At 42.5% G+C, this 22,276-nt stretch overlaps 1 protein-coding gene across 3 annotated transcripts in view; it reads left to right on the forward strand.

Moving 5' to 3' along the window:
* CRTAC1 (cartilage acidic protein 1) overlaps positions 1-22,276 on the forward strand; it is a 182,958-nt gene that overhangs the window by 97,691 nt on the left and 62,991 nt on the right. For all 3 annotated transcript variants that reach the window (XM_027857080.1, XM_027857066.1, XM_027857072.1), the window contains exon 3: positions 12,477-12,673. In XM_027857080.1, the coding sequence (XP_027712881.1) occupies positions 12,477-12,673 (197 nt within the window). The remainder of the gene's footprint in view (positions 1-12,476; positions 12,674-22,276) is intronic.

The raw sequence follows: 22,276 nt of genomic DNA on the forward strand, positions 1-22,276 counted from the left end.
CAAACGGTGAAAATAATACCTATAGTCCCTACCTTACAGGTTGTTCTTAGACACAAATGAGATCACATATATAAAGTGCTTGGCAAAGTTTAAACTGCAAAAGAAATATCACTTATTCTTATCATTCCTGCATTCCAAAGACCCTTGGAGTCAGAATCCTTCTGCAAACAAACAAATCTATGCAAAGGCTCCACAAAACCAGCCAATCTTTTTCTAGGTTATTTTTTTAAAACATTTTATTGATATTTTAAAATTTTTTTACATTGCCTACATTTCCTTCCTCCTTTATCCTTCCCCTACTCCCTCCCAGAAAGCCTCCCCTTATAACAAAGAATATTTTGTAAGAGGAAGAGAAAAAAATCAGCAAAATGAAACAATACTTCAAAAAAGCATGAAGCTATATTCAAAATTCCACCTCAGTAGACACCTACCTCTGCAAAGGATAAGGAGGAGGTATTTTCTCTGGTCTCTGCTTAGAGGCCAAGCTTGGCCTTTATAATTTCAAAACCTTCGGTCTGGATCACTTTATAGTGGTTGCATTGTCCGTTTACATCACGTATATGTTGTTTTCCTGGCTTTGCTTGTTGCACTTTGCATCAGTTCACACAAATTTTTCCTTGCTTCTCTGTATCTATCATGTTTGTCATTTCTTACAGCACAATAATATTCCTTTTCATTCATTAGGCAGTTTGTTTAGCCATTCTCCAGCTGAGGGGCATCTGCTTTGTTTTCAATTCTTTCCCATCACAAAAAGTGCTGCCATAAATGTTTTGGTGTAAATAGAGACTTTCTTTTTGTCAATGACCTCCTTTGGGCATATGCCTAGCAGTGGAATCTCTGGGTCAAAGGGTATGGACATTTTATTTTTATAATTCGAAATTGCTTTCCAGCCTAATAACTACCAGTAGCAGTTATCCTTCCTTAAACGTACCTATAACACACTGTCCTTATCCCAAAGACATTCTCATGCTGCCCAACTAAAGCAGTCTGACAAAGCCAGGGCCACTCAGTTTCTACTCCCCTCCTCGGTTCTGATAGTGGTATTAGCCCATACTTGGATGTCACAACACCTGTGTTTATCACTAACATTTCTACTTCCAAGTCCTCAGGGAAAGTAGTTTTCTCTTGATGCTTAGAGATCCTCCTAGTATATCTCTTGGCCACACTCTTAATAAATCTGATCACCTAGGAATAAATGTTCTGTTTATTTCACATTCTAAAATTTTGGATGTAGACAAAGGAAGAAAAAAGTCCATAATGTATTTTTAAAGACTGTCCTATAAGATTCCTTTTTTTCTCACCTAGAACAAACACTCAGTGACTCCGTATATCTCTTCCCCAGAAACTCTGTACTCTTTCAGGGTCCCTCCCTCCCATCCCTATCTTAGAGCACCAACCCTCTTCACCCAGGGATAGCACCTGCTGGACTCCCATCATACATTTCCCCTGTTTGCTCATGTCATGCATTGAATTTCAAAAGACTGCTGCTACTCTTTTCTTATCTGTCTTGTAAAAGAGAGTGTTATGGTTCATGGCCCTTCCTTTCTGAGAAAACCAAGCACTTGTATCAAAAGAAAAAGAAAGCTCGCACAATCCCAAAGGAGTGAGCATATGCAAACACTAAGGATTCATCTGCTCTGCTTTCTGACCTGCAGGTTGGAAATGAGGCTCATTTAGACCTCTGTAGGAGGGAAGGTTCTGCAGTGGTGTATGCAAGGAGAGAAAAATCAAAATCTCTTTGGACAGAAGTAGACAGCACCCAGAGTCACCCTTCCACTGTTTGGTTCCATAGCTTACAGCAGAATGAAAGAGAAAGGAGTATAGTTAGCATACCATTGTCTAAGAATACTGTCTTGTGCAGGGAAGTCTATTATTATTATTGTCTTGTGAAGGGCAGCTAGGTGGCACAGTGGATGGAGTACTGTGCCTGGAGTCAGGAAGATTCATCTTCCTGAGTTCAAATCCAGCCTCAGACACTTATTAGCTGTGTGACCCTGGGCAAGTCACTTAACCTTGTTTGCCTCAATTTCCTCAACTATAAAATGAGGGGGAGGAGGAAATGGCAAACCACTTCACTGTCTTTGCCAAGAAAACCCTAAATGGGATCACTTAGAGTTGAACATGACTAAAACAACTGAACAACAGTTCATTGAGGACCTGAGTTCAAATCTGGCCTCAAACCAAACACTTGGTACATACTAGCTGTGTGACCCTGGGCAAGTCACTTAACCCCAATTGCCTAAAAATAAAATAAAATGAAATAAAATAAAAAAACAAATGAGCAGTGGCTTGATTCAGCTGGGTCTCCAAATACCCTAGGATCACAATTTGGACCTAGCCCTCTTTGCTCTTACAGATGTTCTTACTTGGGCCTTAGTTGATTACTCTTAATTGCTGGAAAGAATCTGCCTTATCCCACCCTTCATTCCCCCTCCAGGGGCCAGGAATTTGGCATCCACTCCAAAATTCTGTGGGTTTCATTGGGTATATCCTGGAAGAACAGTGATTGATCCTGAGTTGCTGCTCTAATACATTGCTCTGAGAATAACACAAAAAAAAAGTCAGGCCCCTGGCCGAACACACTTAAAAGATTCATTGGGTGGAATTTTCTTTTCTTGAGATAAGAATAAGCTTGTTTCTAGGAGATAATGGAGAAATGTGAGGGAGGTGAGAGGGAAGCACCTCTCCACCTAATAGAACACAGTGCTGAAAGGCAAATCAAATGCATTATCAACTAAGCATACTATAAAATACTAGATCCATCCATATTTGCCAAATGTTTTCCTAAATTCTTTTTGTGTTTCCCTCTTCTGTGTTCAATTGCACCAGTGTTGTCAGATTTAAATTGTAAGCCCCTAGAGGGCAGGGACCGAGTTTGTATAAATCACTCTAATGTGGCTAGCAGAGCACTATGTACCAACACACACAGAATTGGTTTTTTATAATAATAGGAAATGATTCTTGTGGTGGCCAGGGGAAGAAAAAAAAAGAAAAGAAAAAGAAAAAGGAGAAAAGAACATTCTGAATCTCTTCTACATCAACATGGACATTAGATCCCCGTTCCAGACAGCATTTTCTTTTCTTCCGAAGAGTTCCTTTACTAATTGCAGCTCACTAGGACTAGTAGCACTAATAATTGTACCTGAATAATAATAGTACTTAACAAGTCTGGATTTATACTTTTTCTCTAGGTGAAGAATATAACATTTGCTTTTATAACTTTAAGCTCCCAATTGCAGTACCAGAAGCTCTAGGGTTTTTCCCCCCGCTTCGATTATCTTCCTACAATTAGGATATACAGTATCAGGAGGCAGTAGGTGTTACATTTCACATTGTCCCAACTACGAAGTGCATGCTTTATTTAACACTCAAATGACAACTCTGAACTCTACCAGGAGATGGTTTGGTCCAGAGGACAGAAGCTGGACCTGGAATCAGGAAGACTCGCGTTCAAATCCCACTCCCAGCCTTTATCAGCCATATGACCATAGGCAAGTCTATCTCCTTATCTACAAAATGGAAACTGCAGTACCTCTCCCACCCCACTTGGGTTGTTGTGAAGTTCAAATGAATTTACAGCTGAACATATCAAACAGAAAATTAGATTCCCAAATGAAGTAGACGTTGACTGAGAGGTTCCTTTTTAATTTACCATTAAACTTACTTTGTAGTCAAACTGGGCTGGTGCAGAATGTGTTGTCAGTATCTCCATGCATGTATCTTTCTCTCTATCTCTCTTCCCACGTGTGTCTTTTTCTGGGTTTATAGGTTTCAATATTTCTTCCTGCATATGACTGTGTTATTCTCTTCCTATGTCTGTACCTTGCCATCTTTTGTCTATGTCATAAGATCATGGAATTAGTATTAGAAAGGAAAGATCATGCGATCCCCCAATCCAAGGATTCTTCACCCCTTGTGTCCAGGGCTCTTTTCTCATTCCTTCTCTAATCCTTTGGCAGTCAGTTTAGTGAAATCTACGGGCCCTTTCTCAGAATAATGTTTTTAAATGCATCAAACAAAATACAAAGGGTTACAAAGGAAAACAATTATATTGAAATTGTAAGGGAAACTAATTACAAAGAAAACCAATTCCACTGAAATATCGTCTTCAAAATATTTTTAAAAACTAGTTCACAGACCTCAGATTAAGAACCCTGATAGTTCCACTTTTTCTTCATACAGATGAGGAAACTGAGGCCCAGAAAGATTAAGTTCCTTGCTCAAGGTGACACTGCTAAGTAGTATCAGAACCAAGATTTGGCCCCAGACCCTCTGACTCCAGATCCAGTGCTCTTTCCCCTATACCAGGTTGCCTTTCTATGTTCTTTTTTTGTTTTTCTCTTTTCTCTTCCCTCTTCTATTTTCTCTTCTCTTTCTCCTTCCCCCCCCATCTCTCTCGCTTAACTAGCAATAACATAGAACGAAAGCACATTATTTACTTGCATTTGTTAAATAGAGTTTTGAATTCCCTCTTCATAATTGAAAAAGCAAATGAGTAAAGCATTTTATATTTTTCACTAATTTTTCAAATTTGCTTTTTACTAAATTGATTTTTTTTTCTCCGTGTAGGTGGCCTTTGATGGGGAAAAAAAAGGTCTCCCATAGCATAAGTTAATGCTTGGGCCCCTTTCTTTCCTCCACAACCAGTATAGCATCTACCTGAGGTGCCCCCCTTAGCTCAGCTCATGTTCACCTTTACGTTCCTCTGTTGAATTTCAAAAGAGGGAATAAATAAAAATGAAGGAGCCAGCAGGCTGAACGAACAATCGATTGATGGTTCAGAGCTCCTGGCTCTGCCACCTTGTGACTTATCTCGTGACCTTCAATAAGTCCTCTTCCCCGGTGCCTTGGTTTGTTCATCTGTGAAACAGGGAGAATGATGTTGAGCTCTGCTATTGTAAACAACAGTGAGAGTGACTATAAACACTTGGCAAGTAGAAGGTGCTATGACAAACATTAGAGAATGATCACAAGGATTCAAGCTGGCAACAAATACCTTCAAAGAATGCTGAGTTCTCTTTGGTCCATGAGGGTGCCTGGAGTCCTCTAATAAACTCATTTGTCTCCTCTAAATATCTAATTCAATCCAATAGGCATTTATTAAGTACTTACTTTTTTTTTCAGCCAGTAGTTTATTTTTCTGTTGGATCCCACCAATTGGCCAACAATCAATGAGCATTTATTAAGCAGCTGCTATGTCCTAGGCACTGGGCTAGGCTTTGGGAACACAAATGCGAAGAATAAAATAATTCTTACTTTAAAGTGGCTTACATTCTAATGGGAGAGACTAGTACATATAGAAGTACATACAGATTAAAACAATAAGGAATTCAGATACACCCAAGTTATCATGGAACCAGAGATCTTCATGTGGCACATTAGAGGGTAGGGTAGGTTTGGAGTTAGGAAAGACTTGGTCTTGAATCCATCTCTCCCCAAGTCTCAGTTTCCCCAACTGTCAAATGAAGATAATAACATAAAGTGGAATAATGCAGTAGGAGAAAAGGTACCTACTATTTTAAGGCACTATGCTAAGTGCTGAGGATGCAAAGACAAAAAGAAAAAGTCTCCCTGCCCTAAAGATGCTTGCAATCTACCAGGATATGCAACATCAGAGGAGCACAGATGTAGAGCTGGAAGGAACTTTAGAAGCATATAGTCTAACCGTCCTTGTTTTACACATCATGAAGAATGGCCTAAGGAGGTTAAGTGACTTGCCCAAACTCACATAGGTGGTTAAGTGAAAGAGCCAGGATTTGAACCTAGGTCTTCTGAATCTAAGGCAAGATTTCTTCCCACTGTTCCATGCTGCCTCCCATGTGAACAGGTAAATATTTACATAATCATTTGAGGAAGAGATCGCTTGAGCTATTGGAATTCTAACTACAGAAAAGCTTCTCCTAGGAGGTGACGCATGAACTTGAGTGTGGAAGTAAGCAAAGAATTCTAAGGGCGGCTAGAAGGCACCATGGTGCAGAGAGCACCAGGCCTGGAGTCAAGGAGACTCATGTTCCTGAGTTCAAATTTGGCCTCAGAAACTTAGTAGCTGTGTGACCCTAAGCAAGTCATTTAATCCTGTTTGCCTCAGTTCCTCATCTGTAATATGAGCTGGAGAAAGAGAATGGCAAACTACTCCTATATCTTTACCGAGAAAACCCCAAATGGGGTCACAAAGAGTTGGACACAACTGAAAAATGACTCAATAGCAACAAAGGTAATTCTAAGAATTGAAATAAAGAGGGAGTATATTCTAGGCATTGGGGAGCGGCCTATACCAAAGCACAGAGGCAGATGGACTGAGTTCTGGGAGCAGCAGCTAGGCCGGTTTGTTTGGATTATGGGTACATGAAAGAGCATGATGGGCAATTAATCTGAAAGGTTAGGCTGGGGCCAGACTGAGAAAGGCTTTTAGTTGCCAAGCTGAGGAGTTTGTATTTTCTCCTAGAGGTAAAGATGGTTGAAGCTAGGAAAAGGATGAGCATACAGGATCTTCTGAGGTTAATTCTGATCCTTGTACCCCACACCGGCCCGGCTTTCAAAGGGGAAGTGTCTGCTAGTGTGTTCCTGCCCAGTCCACAGAACCACCAATGGCTAGGGCTGGTCAGAAGAGAAAAACTTCCCATTTATCATCTAATCCAACTCTCTTATTCAAAAGTAAGGAAATTGAAGCCCAGAGAGCTCCAATTCTTAAGTAATAGAGCCAGGATCACCCCTGAGTGAACTGATTCCAAATCCAGTGGTCTTTGCACTAACTATACCATGCTTATTGAATTAAGTCTCAGTGTATCCCAGGTGGAGTTCTTGCCATACTCATTGCTATTGAACAATTGATGTCCCCCACATGTTGAGATCTCCTATGTGGAAGGCCCTGGGCTTGGTGTGGAAGACACAAAGACAAACATAGGAAATATTCCACTGCCACCAAGGAGGTCACATTCTGATGAGTGGGGAATCCCACCTGTACATAGGTAAATAAATACAAAGTAACACAAGGTCATTTCAAGAGGGAGCAAGTGCGAAAGAAGAAAGGGGGGATAGATAGGGGATCGGGAAAGGCATTATAGAGGACATAGTACCTGAGCTTTGCTTTGAAGGAAGGCAGAGATTCTATAGGGCAGAAGTGAGGGACAGATGCTTTCTGGGTGTCAGGAGTCACTTATGCAAAGGTTGGAGATTTAAGCCTGAGCTGAAAGAAAAGCCAACAGGCCAATTGGACTGAAACAGTATGTGTGTAAAGGGTGGTAATGTTAAATAAGGCTGAAAAGGTAGTGGCAGCCAGATTGTAAGGGGCTTTAAAAAGCCAGGCGGAGGGGCAGCTAGGTGGCACAGTGGATAGAGCACTGGCCCTGGAGTCAGGAGGACCCACGTTCAGATCCTGTCTCAGACACATAACCCTCACTACCTACGTGACCTTGAGCAAGTCACTTAACCCCAATTGCCTCACCAAGAGAAAAAAAAGCCGGGCTGAGAATTGTGTGTTTTATTCTAGAAACAATAGGGCACCACAAGGATTTTTGGGTGGGGAGAGGAGAGGGTAACATTGTGAGATTTGTGTTTTGGGAATTATCATCTTAGTAGAAATATTAATTTGACAGTTATGTCGGCTTGGAGAGGCAAGATCCTGGGCATAAAAAGAGCCTTTGTGACAGTCTGGGGTGTTGAAGGTAGTGGAATGTTGCCCATCTTTTGCTTGAGGCAGGCATGCTCTGTGCTATTCTTTTGAGTGCAGGAGAGAACAGGAATATGGCGAAAGAAGAGATGGGCCACTGAATTGTGGATGGGAGGAGTATTAGCCACCAATGAAATCTGAAGATGTCCTACTGACTTGCTAAAAGTGTGGTCATATTTTTTACTCACCAGTCAGAAAAGGCTGGTGTGAAACATTCTAGACGAAGATGGGTAACCTGGGTCCTGGTTAACAAGGCATCAGGGAGGGCAGCTAGGTGGCGCAATGGATAGAGCACCGGCCCTGAATTCAGGAGGACCTGAGTTCAAATTTGGCCTCAGACCAAACACTTGATGCTTACTAGCTGCAATTCACTTAACCCTGATTGCCTCAAAACAAAAACAAAAACAAAAACAAAAACAAAAAACAACTTAAAAAAAACCCAAACTTAGCATCAATGTGTTGTGGAAAGAACAATGGATTTGGAGTCACGTGACCTGGGTTCAAATCCTACTTCTGATACTTACTACCTTGAGCACGTCACTAAAGTCTGGATCTTGGTTACCTCCTTTATAAAAATGAAGGGGTTTGCTTAGATCATCTCTGTGGTCCTGTCCAGATCTAAATCTTAACTGGAGTGCATGAAATTGTATAATATATCTATATATCTAAACATATAGACATATATGTATAGCTAGATATATATGCATCTGTACATGTATATTTCTATGTACGTATGATCCTGTAGTGGGCACAAAGGGAATAATGTGGTTCACATGTGTGATCTTAGATAAGTCATTTAACTTCTCCAGGCCCCGGTTTCCCCATCTGTCAAAATGTATTGATTGGCTTAAAGGACTTTTAAAGTCCTTTCTGGTTCTAAATCCTATCATCCTGTGGCTGGCACCTTAAGTCAAGGATACATTCACTTTGCATAGGAAATTATAAATCTCCTAACTTCTCTGGGCTTCAGTTTCTTTATCTAAAAAAATAAAAAAGTTACACTTGAAGATCACTAACGTTTATTCTAGTCTCCAATCCTGCAATCCTATGATTGACACTGTAAAAATACAGGAATATGGGTCTGGGGAAAGATCTGGAGAAAACTAGCATAGGTTGAGATCTCTGGGTCTTGGGGCACATGTGATTTTGCCCTAAACCAAGGGTTCTTAGCTTTTTTGTAGGGGGGGTTCAAGAACCCCTTCGGCAATCTAGTCAAGTCTATCAACCCTTTCAGAATGTTATAACTGCATAAAATACACGGGAAATCAATACAACAATTATCTTTCTACCCATATATCTATCTTTGTGTATCTATGTGTACATGGAGATATATATATATATATATATATACACACACACACACATATGCATATATATCTTGCTATACATATATGTCTATATGTTTAGGTATATAGGTATATTATACAAGTTCATGCACTCCAGTTAAGAACTTCAGCCCTAAACAGGTGAAATCGTTAGCAACCATGTACAAATGGTGAACTTACTCCTCTTGCAAATCAATGTTTCTTAGACTCAATATGTCTTAGCCACAAGACGGAGAGAGAGTCCTGGGGAAGAGGAGTGGGTGCTAGAATCATAAGCATCTTTGTGGTGGGGGATGGGCGGCTAGAGATAAGGGCTGGAAATATAGATCTGTGAGTCATCTGCATAGAGATGATGATTCAAACTATGGAAGCTGATAAGGGTCCCCAAGCAAGGGAACAGAGAAGCAAGCCCAAGACAGAACGTCAGGGTACTCTCACACTTAGAGGGCAGGATATGGATGATGAGCTAACAAAAGAGACCAAGAAGGGGTAGGTAGAGGGAGATAGTGTCTCAGAGGAGAGGATGGTCAACGGTGTTGAGTGCCGCAGAAAGGGCAAAGAAGGTTGAGGTCTGGGAATATCATTCGATTCAGCAAATAAGAGATCATTGGTAACTACTATAGAAAGCAGTTTTAATAGAGTGATGAGGTCAGAAGTCAGATTGCAGAGGTTTTAAAAGAGAGTAAAAGGCAATTAAGTGTGGGTTCTTTCAAGGAATTTGGCTGGGAAAGATTGAGCATTTTATAAATGTCTGTTATTATTGTTATAATTATTATGATCATCATCATCATTGTAAGATAATGGTTTTTAGAGACAAGATATAGTGTTGGGATGGAGAAGGCTGGGTACCAGGTACCTTGGGTTCTTTTCCTAGTAGGACTGAGGAAATCATATTTCACTCAGATTAAGCATTTCTTCGTACCTGAGGCTGGACAGCAAAGTGCTGATCGAGCTAGTATTGGGACCTCAGTGTTCTGTATCTCCATCTTAGGCACCTCTCATAGGTCATGGAGCCTCCCCTGACACATAGAATTCAGACACTCTTTGTTAAGGTGTCTAACAAGCTCCCTTCCATCACCCATGCTGCTGACTCAGTAGATAATAAGTTTCCTTTCTCCCCTTTCATGCACTGTGGGTGCCAGGAGGCACCTGGCCAGTTTTCTAAAAATCCTCCAACTTCACTGCCTCCAAATCCTGAGTAACTGTGAAGAGGGTCAAATTGGCTTCGTTTTAGGAAAACAAGAAAGTGACTTCTTTCAGAGACCTTGGAGACTTCAGACTGCTGGCCCCACGCATTTGAAAAAGGGGACTAATCAGAAACAGGCAGTTGAATTTCCCTTAAGATATACTAGCAGGTTGAAAACAAAGGAGAGGGAGTGTAAGGGATTAAACATACCTGGGGTTTGGCTAGATTCCTCTGGAAAGCTCAGAAGAGTCTGGTGCTGTGCAGAGCGCTCTATTTGGAAGGCAGGATCCCAGAATTGTCTCCTTTACCTTGCTCCGTTCCTCTTTGGGTGACCTTCAACAAATTATTTTCTCTTTTGGTACCTCAGATTTTCCAGGTGAGATATAAAATGGGGCATCTTAATAATTGGGGGACCCAAACCTACTTGACTCAGAGAACTCCAAGGATTAATGAAATGTGAATCAAGTGGAAAGGAGTGGGATAAGGTTAATTGAGTAAATGTCTCTTCCAGTTGGTGAGTGCCTCCTGGAAATTCCATGTTGAGGAAATGCCAAGGTCAGCCATGCTCCCTCCTTTGCTTCTCTCCCTGTACTGCTGACTCTCTGGACTTTGGGTACCTTCTTACACACACACACACACACACACACACCTGCTTCTCAGCTCCCTTCTGTGTATTGTCTTATCCCATTAGACTATAAGCTCCTTGAGGGCAGGGATCTTCTTTTTGCATGTATTTATATATTCCCAGCACTTAGCACAGTGCCTGGAACATCATAAGTACTTAATAAACACTTGTTGTTGTGGTCTATTAAATGCCTACTATGTGCCAGGCACTGTACTAATAGAAAGAGCACTCAACTGGGAATTGAAAAACTTACTGCTCCTATTGTACCTACTGTGTGGCCTTGGCCAAGCTACTTACTTATCTTATAGAGGCAGCTAAATGGCAAGTAGATAGAGCACTGTGCCTAGGCTCAGGAAGATCTGAGTTCAAATTCAGCCTCAGACACTTATGAGCTATGTGACTTTGGGCAAGGCACTTACCCCTTCTTTACCTCAGTTTCCCTGGTAAAATGAGAATAATGGCACTTACTACCTAGGCTTGTTGTGAAGATCAAACAAGGTAATAATTACAAAGCACTTAGCACAGTGCTGGGTACATAATAGATACTTAGTAAAAATTTTTTTTCTTTCGTTCTTCCCATAGAGTAAGAACACAGGCCTTGCTAAGCACTAAGCTATGATTTCAGCTAAGATGGGGAGGCCAAAACCGTGAAACAGGTCAAAGAAATCTAGTGGGTTGACCTAATCTAGCTATATTTATTCACACTCTCTAGCCTGAGATGCTAATGTCAAATGTGTGATTTAAATGTGGGAAGTGTCTTGTCAAGCTCTAAGTATCCAACCCCCAATCAAAATGGCTTCTCTTCCCCTGGTGCTTCTTCACTGTGGAAGGCCCAGGGCCAAAGTGGGGCCTTCTATCCCGCTTTTTGCCTTGAATGCTATGTAGGCAGTTGAACTCAAATAGGAGAGTAAAAACCAGACTCTCTTTCCCTTTCCCTATTTATTAGTGGCCAGACTTTGGGGTCTAAGCATGAGACACTCAACAGATAGGCTCCCATGAGACACTACCCTGGTAGGGTGGGCCTACCTTGGCAACTTTGTTTGGATAAATATTTTTTTCCTTTTAATAATATTTTATACTTTCCTCAGTCACATGTTAAAACAATTTTTCAAACATTTTAAAAAGAGTTTTGAGTTCCAAATTCTATCCCTTCCTCCCCCCAACCCCAACAGTAAACAATTTGATATAGGTTATATATGTGCAATTATGTAAAACATATTCATATTAGTCATTTTGTATAAGAAGCCTCAAACAGGAAGAAAAGAAAGAAGGAAGGAAGGAAAGAGAAGAAGGAAGGAAAGAGAGGAAGGAAGGAAGGAAAGAGAGAAAGGAAGGAAGGAAGGAATAATATGCTTCAGTCTGTATTCATGTAATATCAGTTCTTTCTCTGGAAATGAATAGCATGCTTCATCATGAGTTCTTTGGGATTGTCTTGGATTGCCTTACTGAGAATAGCTAAGTCGTTCACGGTTCTTCCATGTATAATATTGCTGTTACTGTGTACAACGTTCTCCTGGTTCTGCTCACTTCACTTTGCATCAGTTCATGTAAGTCTTTTTGGACAGATATTTTTGCAAGCTGTTCAGGGGAGGTTTGAGGTTCATTGGAGTATGTGTGGAGAGAGATGTTGCTTCCCATCTTCATCTTCCTTGCCATTCTCTTCTCTCTCAGCTATAATGGCCCCAACCTGGTTCTGAAGTATGATCGAGCCCAGCAGCGCCTGGTGAACATTGCAGTGGATGAGAGAAGTTCCCCCTACTATGCGCTCCGGGACCGGCAGGGCAACGCCATCGGGGTCACTGCCTGTGACATTGACGGGGATGGCCGGGAGGAAATCTACTTCCTTAACACCAACAATGCCTTCTCAGGTAGGGAGACTGGCTAGTTCCCTTCTTTCCTTTTCTACCTCCAATATTTGCTTTTAACTCTCCTATAGATGTCTTCTCAAAGAGGCCTCCCTGGTATCTCCCTACAGAGCCCCTCAGTTTCTCCATTAAAGAACTCTTGGGGGTGAGGGAGGCCTATAGAGACCTCACCTCTTAGAATAATGTCTAGATGTAGCCTCCTAATGCTTATTACTGACAGTAAGGTGCTCCCTGGACTCAATATAGGGGAGGCAGAGGAGAAGGTGAAAGCCATCTCTAGCCCACAAATTGCCGAATCAGATCAGGGTCCCCAGAGCATCTCAAGAGGAAACCTGTTTTACAAGGTACTATGATTCAGAGGAGCAGATATAGGTCTTCTCCTCAAGGCTTCTTCAGAGACTCTTAACTCCCAACCCTGCCCATGCTGAAATGAGGACAGCACATTTTGAGTACATGCTATAGAATCTTCTGGTCAGGTGTGTTGATCTGAACCAGGGTAGAAACTTGCCAGAGGCCCTCCTGACCACAGGCAGCCAAAATAGGATTGGACTCCCTAGGATACCTCTTTAGGATCTTTTAGGGTCTGTCCGGATTGAGACCTCTAACCTGGCCAGATAGAAGGCTAGCCTTGGGGTCAGGATGACCTAGGCTCAAGTCCTTCTGACATATACTGACTCTGTGACCCAAGTCACTTATCCTCTCAATGCCCATGGCAACTCTTTAAAACTATAATTTGCTGAGAAGTTGTCAATCCACATAGTTGGAAGGAATTCTCCACACACAGATGAAATAATAGGTCTTGAGCAAAAACAACAACAAAAAAAGGCCTACAAAATCTGTCTTAGACCCTCTTCAGCCTCCATGGTGGTGGATGGGAAGAGAGAGGAATAGCAGTAGTAGTAATGTGTAGTGCCCAACCCTAATTTGTTGTTGTCATTCAGTTGTTTTAGTTGTGTTCAATTCTTGGTGACCCCCTTGGGGTTTTCTTGGCAAAGACACTGGAGTGGTTTGCCATTTCTTTCTCCAGCTCATTTTACAGATGAGGAAACTGAGGCAAATAAGGTCAAGTGACTTGCCCAGGGTCACACAGCTACCAAGTATCTGAGGCTGGATTTGAACTCGGGTCTTCCTGACTCCAGGACTGGCACTCTATCCACTGTGCCACCTAGCTGCCCCACCAAAACCAATAAATATTTTGATATTTGGAGTCAAAAGACCTCAATTTATAGAATCATAGCTTTACATCTGGAAGGGAATTTAGAGGTCATCTAGTTGAAAGGTATCAAACTCACAACCTTACAGGCTACACTCAGATCCCAATACTCTGGAGTACACAATTGAAATGTAATTAGAAATGACTTCACATGGATAATTGATATCCTGTTGCTTCTCTTCTCAGTGAAAAGGGGAGGAAGAGAATTGGGAACTCAAAATGTAAAAAAGATAAAGAATGTTCTAAATAAATAAATCTAAAAATGTGATTGGGATATTTTAGCAAAATAAATAAACATACAATAAAATACAGATAATATTAACTTGTAGTTTTCTAAGGCAATATGCAGCTTAAAGAGATCTGTTTCTATTTGAGTTTGATACCCCCGTTCTAGTCCACTTCCCCCTTACTTTATAGATAAAAAAACAGGCAGAGGTTCAGGAACTAGCCCAAGGTCACATAGGTAGTAAGTGCTTTAATATATTAATAGTAATAGCAGATTTTAAGGCAGCTAGATGGCACAGTGGGTAGAATGCCAGGCTTCGAGTCAGGAAGACTCATCTTCCTGAGTTCAAATCTGGCCTCAGACATTTAGTAGCTGCGTGATCCTGGGCAAGTCACTCCATCCTGTTTGCCTCAGTTTCCTCATCTGTAAAAAGAGCTGGAGAAGGAAATAGCAAACGACTCTGGTATCTCTGCCAAGAAAACCCCAGATGGAGTCACAAAGAATTGAACACAGCTGAAAAACGACTCAACAACTAAAGTCGGTAATATATTAATGTAAGTATATTAATAATATATGCAGATGAGGACATTGAGATTGAGAAGGCAGGATTTAAGTCCAGATCCCCTGAGTCAAAAGCCTTAGCACCACGTCAGGACACCTTTCTGACATATGCTAACCGTGGGCTGTCTGGGGAGTCCCTCACCGTCTCCAGGCCCCCCACTTCCTCATCTGTAAAAATGAGGACAGCACCTGCCCCAGCTTACTTCCCAGGGCTGTTGTAGGTCAAGTTGCCTTGAGAACTGTGAGGTTTCTATGCAAATGTGAAATTTCAAGGTGTGGGGCTTTACGGTTTCCAAGGCTGTTTTTCACATCCGAGCTTATTTGTTCCTTGCCATAACTCTGTGATCTGAATCTAGGATTCTGAAGCCTCAGTGAAATAATTGATTGAATGAGTGAGATGAAAATGAGGTTAGAGGGGACGAGGAGAAAAATGCAGGGAGGAGGAGCGTGAGCGCCTAGGGTATAGACAAATATAGCGATTTGATTTGTACCCCCTTCAGCCACAAGCAGCCATCTACCACTCACTGACGGGACCTCTCGTTGTGAAAAAGGCAGATCTGAGCCTCCTGTATTGCTAAGGGAACATGCCACCTAAGCAAGGGGAATCTGGAAAAACTGGGCCTTTGATGGTCCCCGGCCCACTGAGACCCAGAGATCCAGCCCCAGAGGGCTCCCTGCTCCCTGTGGATAGGACCTGCGGAGGGTAGGATGTGAGATGAGGCTCAGAGCCAGGACCACAGCCAGGGCCCAGCAAGAGGAGGGTGCTGCTGCCTGGCCAGCTGCCAGCCTCGAGAAGCCAGAGAACAATGAGCCCAGCACCCGAGCAGTATTTTATGGGTTTTCATCTCATCTTGCCACCGACTCAGGCCTATGCGACTATAATTATCCCTACACAAATATCAGGGCATGATTATCCAGCTGGATTTACTGCTGTCAGTCCAAGGGAAGATTGGATTGGGACAAAGTTAATTGATGAGCTGATCAACTCTTTAATTGGGGCAAGGTCAGGGGAAGGGACCAAGATCCATCTAAGGTCCGTCTGTAGACAGGAGCCAGAGGGTAGGTGTGACTGCAAAGGGCAGGAAAGGAGACAGGGGCGGAAAGGGGGAAGGGAGAGTCAGAATGGAAGCAAGAAGATTCTAGAAGGAGAAATATTCATAAGGACCTAGATGAAGAGCTGTAAACAACCATAGCAACCATCGAGTCCCACCCCCCTTATTTTACAGTTGAGGAAAATGAGGCTGAGAGTTTAAATGTCTTGTCCAAGGTCATATAGTTAGTAACTATCTGAGGCAAGATTTGAACTCAGATGTTCTTGACTTCAAGTCCAGTGATCTATCTACTGTCACATCATAATAGCTCACAGCTCTTTAGGGCTTTAATATAATACCCAATACATTTAAATTAATATATTAATAATATATACAGATAAGGACATTGAGATTGAGAGGTTAAGTGATTTGCCCAAGGTCACAAAGTGTCAGAGCCAGACCTTGAACTCAGGTCTTCATACACCGAGAACAATATTCCTTCTACTACAACGGGCTATCTCTTCTGTCAGAATGGTAGACTCTATCTGGGGAAGGCAGGAACACCTCAAATAAAAGCAAACAAAATGGATTTGCCAAGAAGAAATCATAGTCTTTCTGGAGATGAGTGCCCTAACATTTGCCTCCTCAGGGGCTGAAGACCTGCTTGGGGTGACCATCTAGAGACAGAAGGTCTTCCTGGCCCTCTCCCCTCCCCAATGCCCAGCAGCCTCAGCTCTGGCTCCACACTTCTCGGTGACCTTCTGTGGGTTTGAGGGATGTCTGTGGGTTTGAGTTAATTTTTCAGTTGAGTGATTCAATTGATTCATTGACAGTGGGAGGAGATGGGGAGCAGAGACATTTGTGCTGTGTCAGCAAATTCCCATCTGTCCAGCTGGCTCTGTGCTTAGTTGTTCCATCCCCTGGCCACCATGGGGAGCCCAAAATGTCTCTGGGAGCTCCATCTCAGGACCAACACCACTAGGCACATTTGGCTTTGGGGATCCTTTTGCTTTTGTGGGAGATGTTGGGATGGGATACAATAGGGATCTGGAAAGGTCATCTCCCCTTCTTTCTACCTTCTACAGACCCCAGAATCTTGGTTGCTTTAGGGATGTTATTGATGCCAATGGGTATGGGCTGGACTGGTTGATTCTGAAGACTGAGAGTGACCAATAACCACATAGTGGAGACAGTGCTGGCCCCAGACTCAGAAAGACCTGCATTCTCATCCCACCTCTGATCATGGGACAATCTTAACCTCTTCGGGTCTCCATTCCTTCCTCTATAAAATGAGAAGGTTGGATTAGATGGGCCCAAACGTCCTTTCTAGATCTCAATCTATGAGTCCTGGGCAAGTTCCTTAACCTCCTCTGTGCATCAGGCAATTTTAAAACTACAAATTCCAATGGGAATGCCCATCTCTACTATGAAGGATGAACTGGTATTGTTTGTTGTTGTTTCTTAAAGGAATTGGGAGTTTCCATCCCTACAAGCAGTATACTTTGGGGAGGAGTCCCTTTAACTACTTCAACCATTCATTCCCAAGAAAAGGTAGAACTAATACTGTCCCAAGGAGATGAGAGGAAGGCAACCCTCAACCAGGAGTTAATAGAGAAGGATAGGAACTGCACCTGTGGTTTTAGTAGTATAGGGAACTCCCAGACGAGAAAACTCCCTCTACTGAGCAGGTCATGGGCTTAAAGAGTTGCCCAGGGCACTGAGAGGGTAAATGACTTTCCCAGGGTCACTCAGTAAGTTGGCTTCAAAGCTGCCTCTCTATGCACCATGTCATGCCAACTCTGGAGAATCAGGAGCCTGAATTTAGTCCTGACTGACTAGCCAATTATGTCAGAACAATATATACATACATACATACATATATACACACACACACATATATACATATATGTATATATATATATATCCCTTACAAGTAAAATCCTATGATCTCAAATTCTCCCCACCCACAGCTCTAACATTCTATGAGTCCAGGTGATCCCAAGAAGAAGCTTAGTAACATACTACAGAACAGGCAGGACAGAACCTGTGATTTCATCACTGCCAGGAAGTCCCAGGACAGAAATTCCTTCTACCAACGTGGACTGGCAACACTTTTGCAACTTATGGTGTTAGACAGTTGGCTGGGGGCACTAAGATATTCAAGTGACTTACCCAGGGTCACACAGTCGGTATGTATTGGAAGCAGGACCTGAGCCCTGACTCGCAGGCTAGTTCTTCACCCACTATGTCATGTTATCTATTTAGTAATGAGGAGAGATGCCAAATAGTGGATGACAGACTCAGCAACTGGTAGCCAGGGATGAGAGGATAATCCTAGGAAAAGGAGTGAATTAGGTGATGTTGTTCTTTACTATCTCCTACTGCTAGGTACTACCCAGTGCCCTCAAATATTAGATACTTCAGACTGATCCCCACCTGGGGAACACTATTAGCACACCTTTCCACGATGGTCCCTCACTCCGGTGGTCCCTGACCTTTTCCAGTAAACCCACTCCGAGTAATGTCCAAAAGGGTGAGCCTGGGTTAGAATGCTTCCTGACACCACTCCCTTACTTCCGTGCAACCTGGTAATAAAGCATTTTTACTCTTTCTTTGGCCCTTCTTAATACAAAGAATTACCTCCAGAAGTGGGGATTCCAGGTGCCATGGCAGGCTATAGCTCTGGAGTTGGAAAGAGCTTTAGAGATTATCTAACTGATCAAACTAATCTCATTTTACAGATCATAAAACAGATCCAGAAAAAGGTTGAATGATTTACCCAATGTCACACAGAGGTAGTAACAGGGTTGGAATTTGAACTCAGTTGAATCCAGTTGAGCACTTTTCCCACTCCTTAGGTAGCGGTTGGGTGGATTTTAGCATTCCTCCAATGACACAAGTAACCATTTGGCTTAAGCCAGGGACCTAACCTCTCAAGTAGTCCAAACCAATGAGCAGTCACGTGTGAAGTAATACAGGGAACCCCTCCATTCCCATGCCTACTCAATCCTCAGACCTAACTCACCACCGTCCTGACCCCTAAACTGGATTTCTAGGCATGCTAATTCCTAAGCTACAGTGATACAGTTTCAACCCCTAAAATATATTCATTTCATGACCCTCAAACCATATTTTTGTGGACCTTCTCCCTCAAAAATCATGTTCTTTTGCCTCTTGATGTAGATCCCAGATCTTCTGCGATCCTGGGTCCCAACCATTTAGCAATTTCATTTTTAGAGGCAAGTCATATTCACTTGTCCTCCAGCTAATAGACTACAATCACAAATGGTTAGATGAGCAGCAAGTGGTGAGGAGGGGAATGGGCAGGACAGCAATGAGAGTAAGACGGTATGGGGACTCAGCTAGTTGGCTCATGGATGTGCCCCATCATGAAACCAGATTTCTTAAGAAATCATGATTGTTGCCCAATCCCAAACTACCAACCTGTGTCTGATGTAATGTAGTATTATTAAGGTATATCAAAGACCAGGCAACAGGAAGTATATTTTGAAAGTTGGGGGAGTATGGAGAAAACTTTTATTAAGACATTAAAACATCCCCTCATCTGCACTGATTTTCACCAGTTGATTTCCTCTTCCCCTGTGACTTGTGACTAATTCTGTGGATTTTCATCAGCCAAATCACCCAGAGCATTTTTGATTGAATATCCCCATCACCCCCTGGGGCACGGACATTGTTTTTGCCTGAAGCCATATCATTGACCCTCCTCCTTAGCAATATAGTTGACTCCATCTACCTGCCAGCTTACCCTTCTCCCTTCAGTAGTGCTAAATAAAGTATGGATTGGATCACATCCTGAGTGGGAACAGCCCCTGGGGGAAAGATATTAATTAAACTCAATGTAGTTAAGCAAATAATTACTGGGCACTTATTATGTACAGGGCACTGTGGGAGACAACATTCTGTAGTGGATAGTGCCAGACTTGGAGTCAGGAAAGCCTGGGTTCAAATCCCATCTTGGACAATTACCACCTATGTGATCCAGGGCAAATAATTTACCCTATCTCAGTTTCAGTTTCCTCCTCTGTAAAGTGGGAATAAAAATATTCTTAGCTCCTAACTCACAGGATTACTCTAAGTTTCAAATGAGCAAGTATATGGGAAGTGCTTTGCAGACTTTAAAACACTATATAAATGTCAGTTTAGTGGTAATAGTAACTGTGGGGAATACAAAGATGAATGAGGCACTGTCTCAGCCCTAAATGGGCTAGCTGCTCTGCTGAAAAAGGCCCTTTAATTCCATATCTATCCCAAACCTTACATTCACACCCTTTGAACTGTCCCCAGAGAGCTCCTACAGCTCCCCCTTGGAAGGTAGGGACTAGGCAGAGAGAGGGCTGATGAGTGGAGAAGCTGATCCTACTCCTTAGGGAATAAGGTTTGAGAAGCCCAGAACCTGATGGTTCAATATATGTGTATTGATGGGGGAATGGCCACCCTACTCCTTCTTAGAACTCTCTCCTCCCTTGGGTTAAAGAATATCTTGTTTCTCATGTGTTCTCTCTCCCTCTCCCTCTCTCTCTGTCTCTTTCTCTCTCTCCCTCTCTCTGTCTCTGCCTGTCTGTCTCTCTCTCCCCCTCCCTTCCTTCCTCCCTCTCCCTCTCTCTCTCCATCTCTGTCTCTGTCTCTCTCATTGCCACTTCTGTATCTACTTCGCTGGCCTCTCTTCTTCCCACCCCCCAAACACGAACACTCCCTATTACTTAATCCTTTGCTCTCTGCTTGTATCTGTATGTCCTTTCTCTTGGAAATCTCATTAGCTCTCATAGCTTTAATTATCACCTTTATGCAAATACCTTCCAAATCTATATATCCTTCCCAGATCTTTCTCTTGAACTCCAGAATTGTCGGTCTCCCGGATTTTTCTATCGAGTAGTCTTGCCATTATTTTCAAATCTCACAGGTCTGAAATAGACCTTAACATCTGGGAGGCAGCATGGTTCAGCATCTCTGAAATCAAAAGAGCTGAGTTCATATCTTGCTTCTGATACTCCCTGAGTGATATCAAGGCAGTTGGACCTTAGTTTCCTTATCTATAAAATGAAACGGTTGGATCATATGGCCTCCATATAGCCCTTCCAGCTATAAATCTATGATCTACTGTCCTGTATGTCTCCCCAAATGGGTTCACTCTCCTGATGCACCTATTTCACACACCATTCTCCAAGTCGTCAAGATGGGAAACATGGAGGCTTCATTGATTTTTGCTTCTCCTGTGCCCTCCACATCTAGTCATCCCCAAGTCCTGTAGATCTGTCCTTAGGGATGTCTCTTGTATCTGACCCTTCCTTTCCATTCCGACTACAACCAGATTGATATGGATAAGCCCATATCACCTTCTGCCTGGGCTGGCCTCCAACCTCCCTTTTCTCCCAACTCCAGACCACTCTACACATTACTGCCAAGTTAACCTTCTTAAAACCCTGCTCTGAAGCCACACATTGATACAGCTAGCATAGCTTCTTCCTCTTCTCGTTCTTTTTCAGTCATTTCAGTCATGTCCAACTATTTGTGACCCCATGTCAGGTTTTCTTGGCAAAGATGCTTGAGTGGTTTGCCTTTTCCTACTCCAGCTCATTTGACAGGTAAATAAACTGAGGCACACGGGGTTAAGTGACTTGCTCAGGGTCATACAGCTAGTAAGTGTCTAAGGCCAGATTTGAACTCAGGTCCCCGGTCCCACTTCTATCCACTGTGCCACCTCGATGCCCCAGAAGAGATCCCAGGGGACGTGTATTCATGGGATCATAAATTTCAAGCTAGAAAGGGACTTTAGAAGTCATCTTGTCCAACCTCTTAATTTCAAAGATGAAGAAACTGAGACTCAGTAGTTAAATGACTTGCCCAGGGTCATACTACTAAGCAAGTGACTGAGGCAGGATCTGAAGCTATACCTCCCTGACTCCAAGTCAAGCGCTGTATCTCCCATCCCCCATTGCTTCTTCTAGCACCTTCATTTACAGATGGCAAAGGTGAAATGACTTTGACCAAGGTCTTGCAGAGTGGATTTGAGCACAGATCTTCAAATGCCAAGTCCTGTGCTCTTAATATTACATTTTACCTCCATATTAGACGAGTCTCTTGCTTAAAAATCTTCAATGATTCCCCATTACCTGTAGTCGAGACTTATTAACCTGGTATTCAAGGCCTTCCACGGTCTGACAGCAACTCCCTTCTCCAGATTTCTTTCCCTGTGCTTCACAGTGTGACTTCCCTTTCTTCTCCTCCCTCCCAGCCAAATTTTGACTAGTCACAATCCTCTGATTTTGCCTCAATACTCCTTCTCTTTGTCCTGGAATTCAGGAAGATCTGAGTTCAAATTTGGCTTCAGACTTTTAACTTTTGTTTACCTTAATTTCCTTAACTATAAAATGGGGATAAGGCAATAATATACTACCTCCCTCCCTCACAGAGTTGTTTGGAGGAAAGCCCTCAAAGTCCATGTAAATATAAGCTTTTATTATCACCACGCATTTTGTAATTAATCTCCCACTGCTTCATGATGTATAAGAATTCCTGCTTTGTATTGTTTAGCTTTGTACTTTTATCAATCA

Source organism: Vombatus ursinus, unplaced genomic scaffold, assembly GCF_900497805.2.
Source record: "Vombatus ursinus unplaced genomic scaffold, bare-nosed wombat genome assembly UNPS02000749.1, whole genome shotgun sequence".
Lineage (NCBI taxonomy): Eukaryota > Metazoa > Chordata > Mammalia > Diprotodontia > Vombatidae > Vombatus > Vombatus ursinus.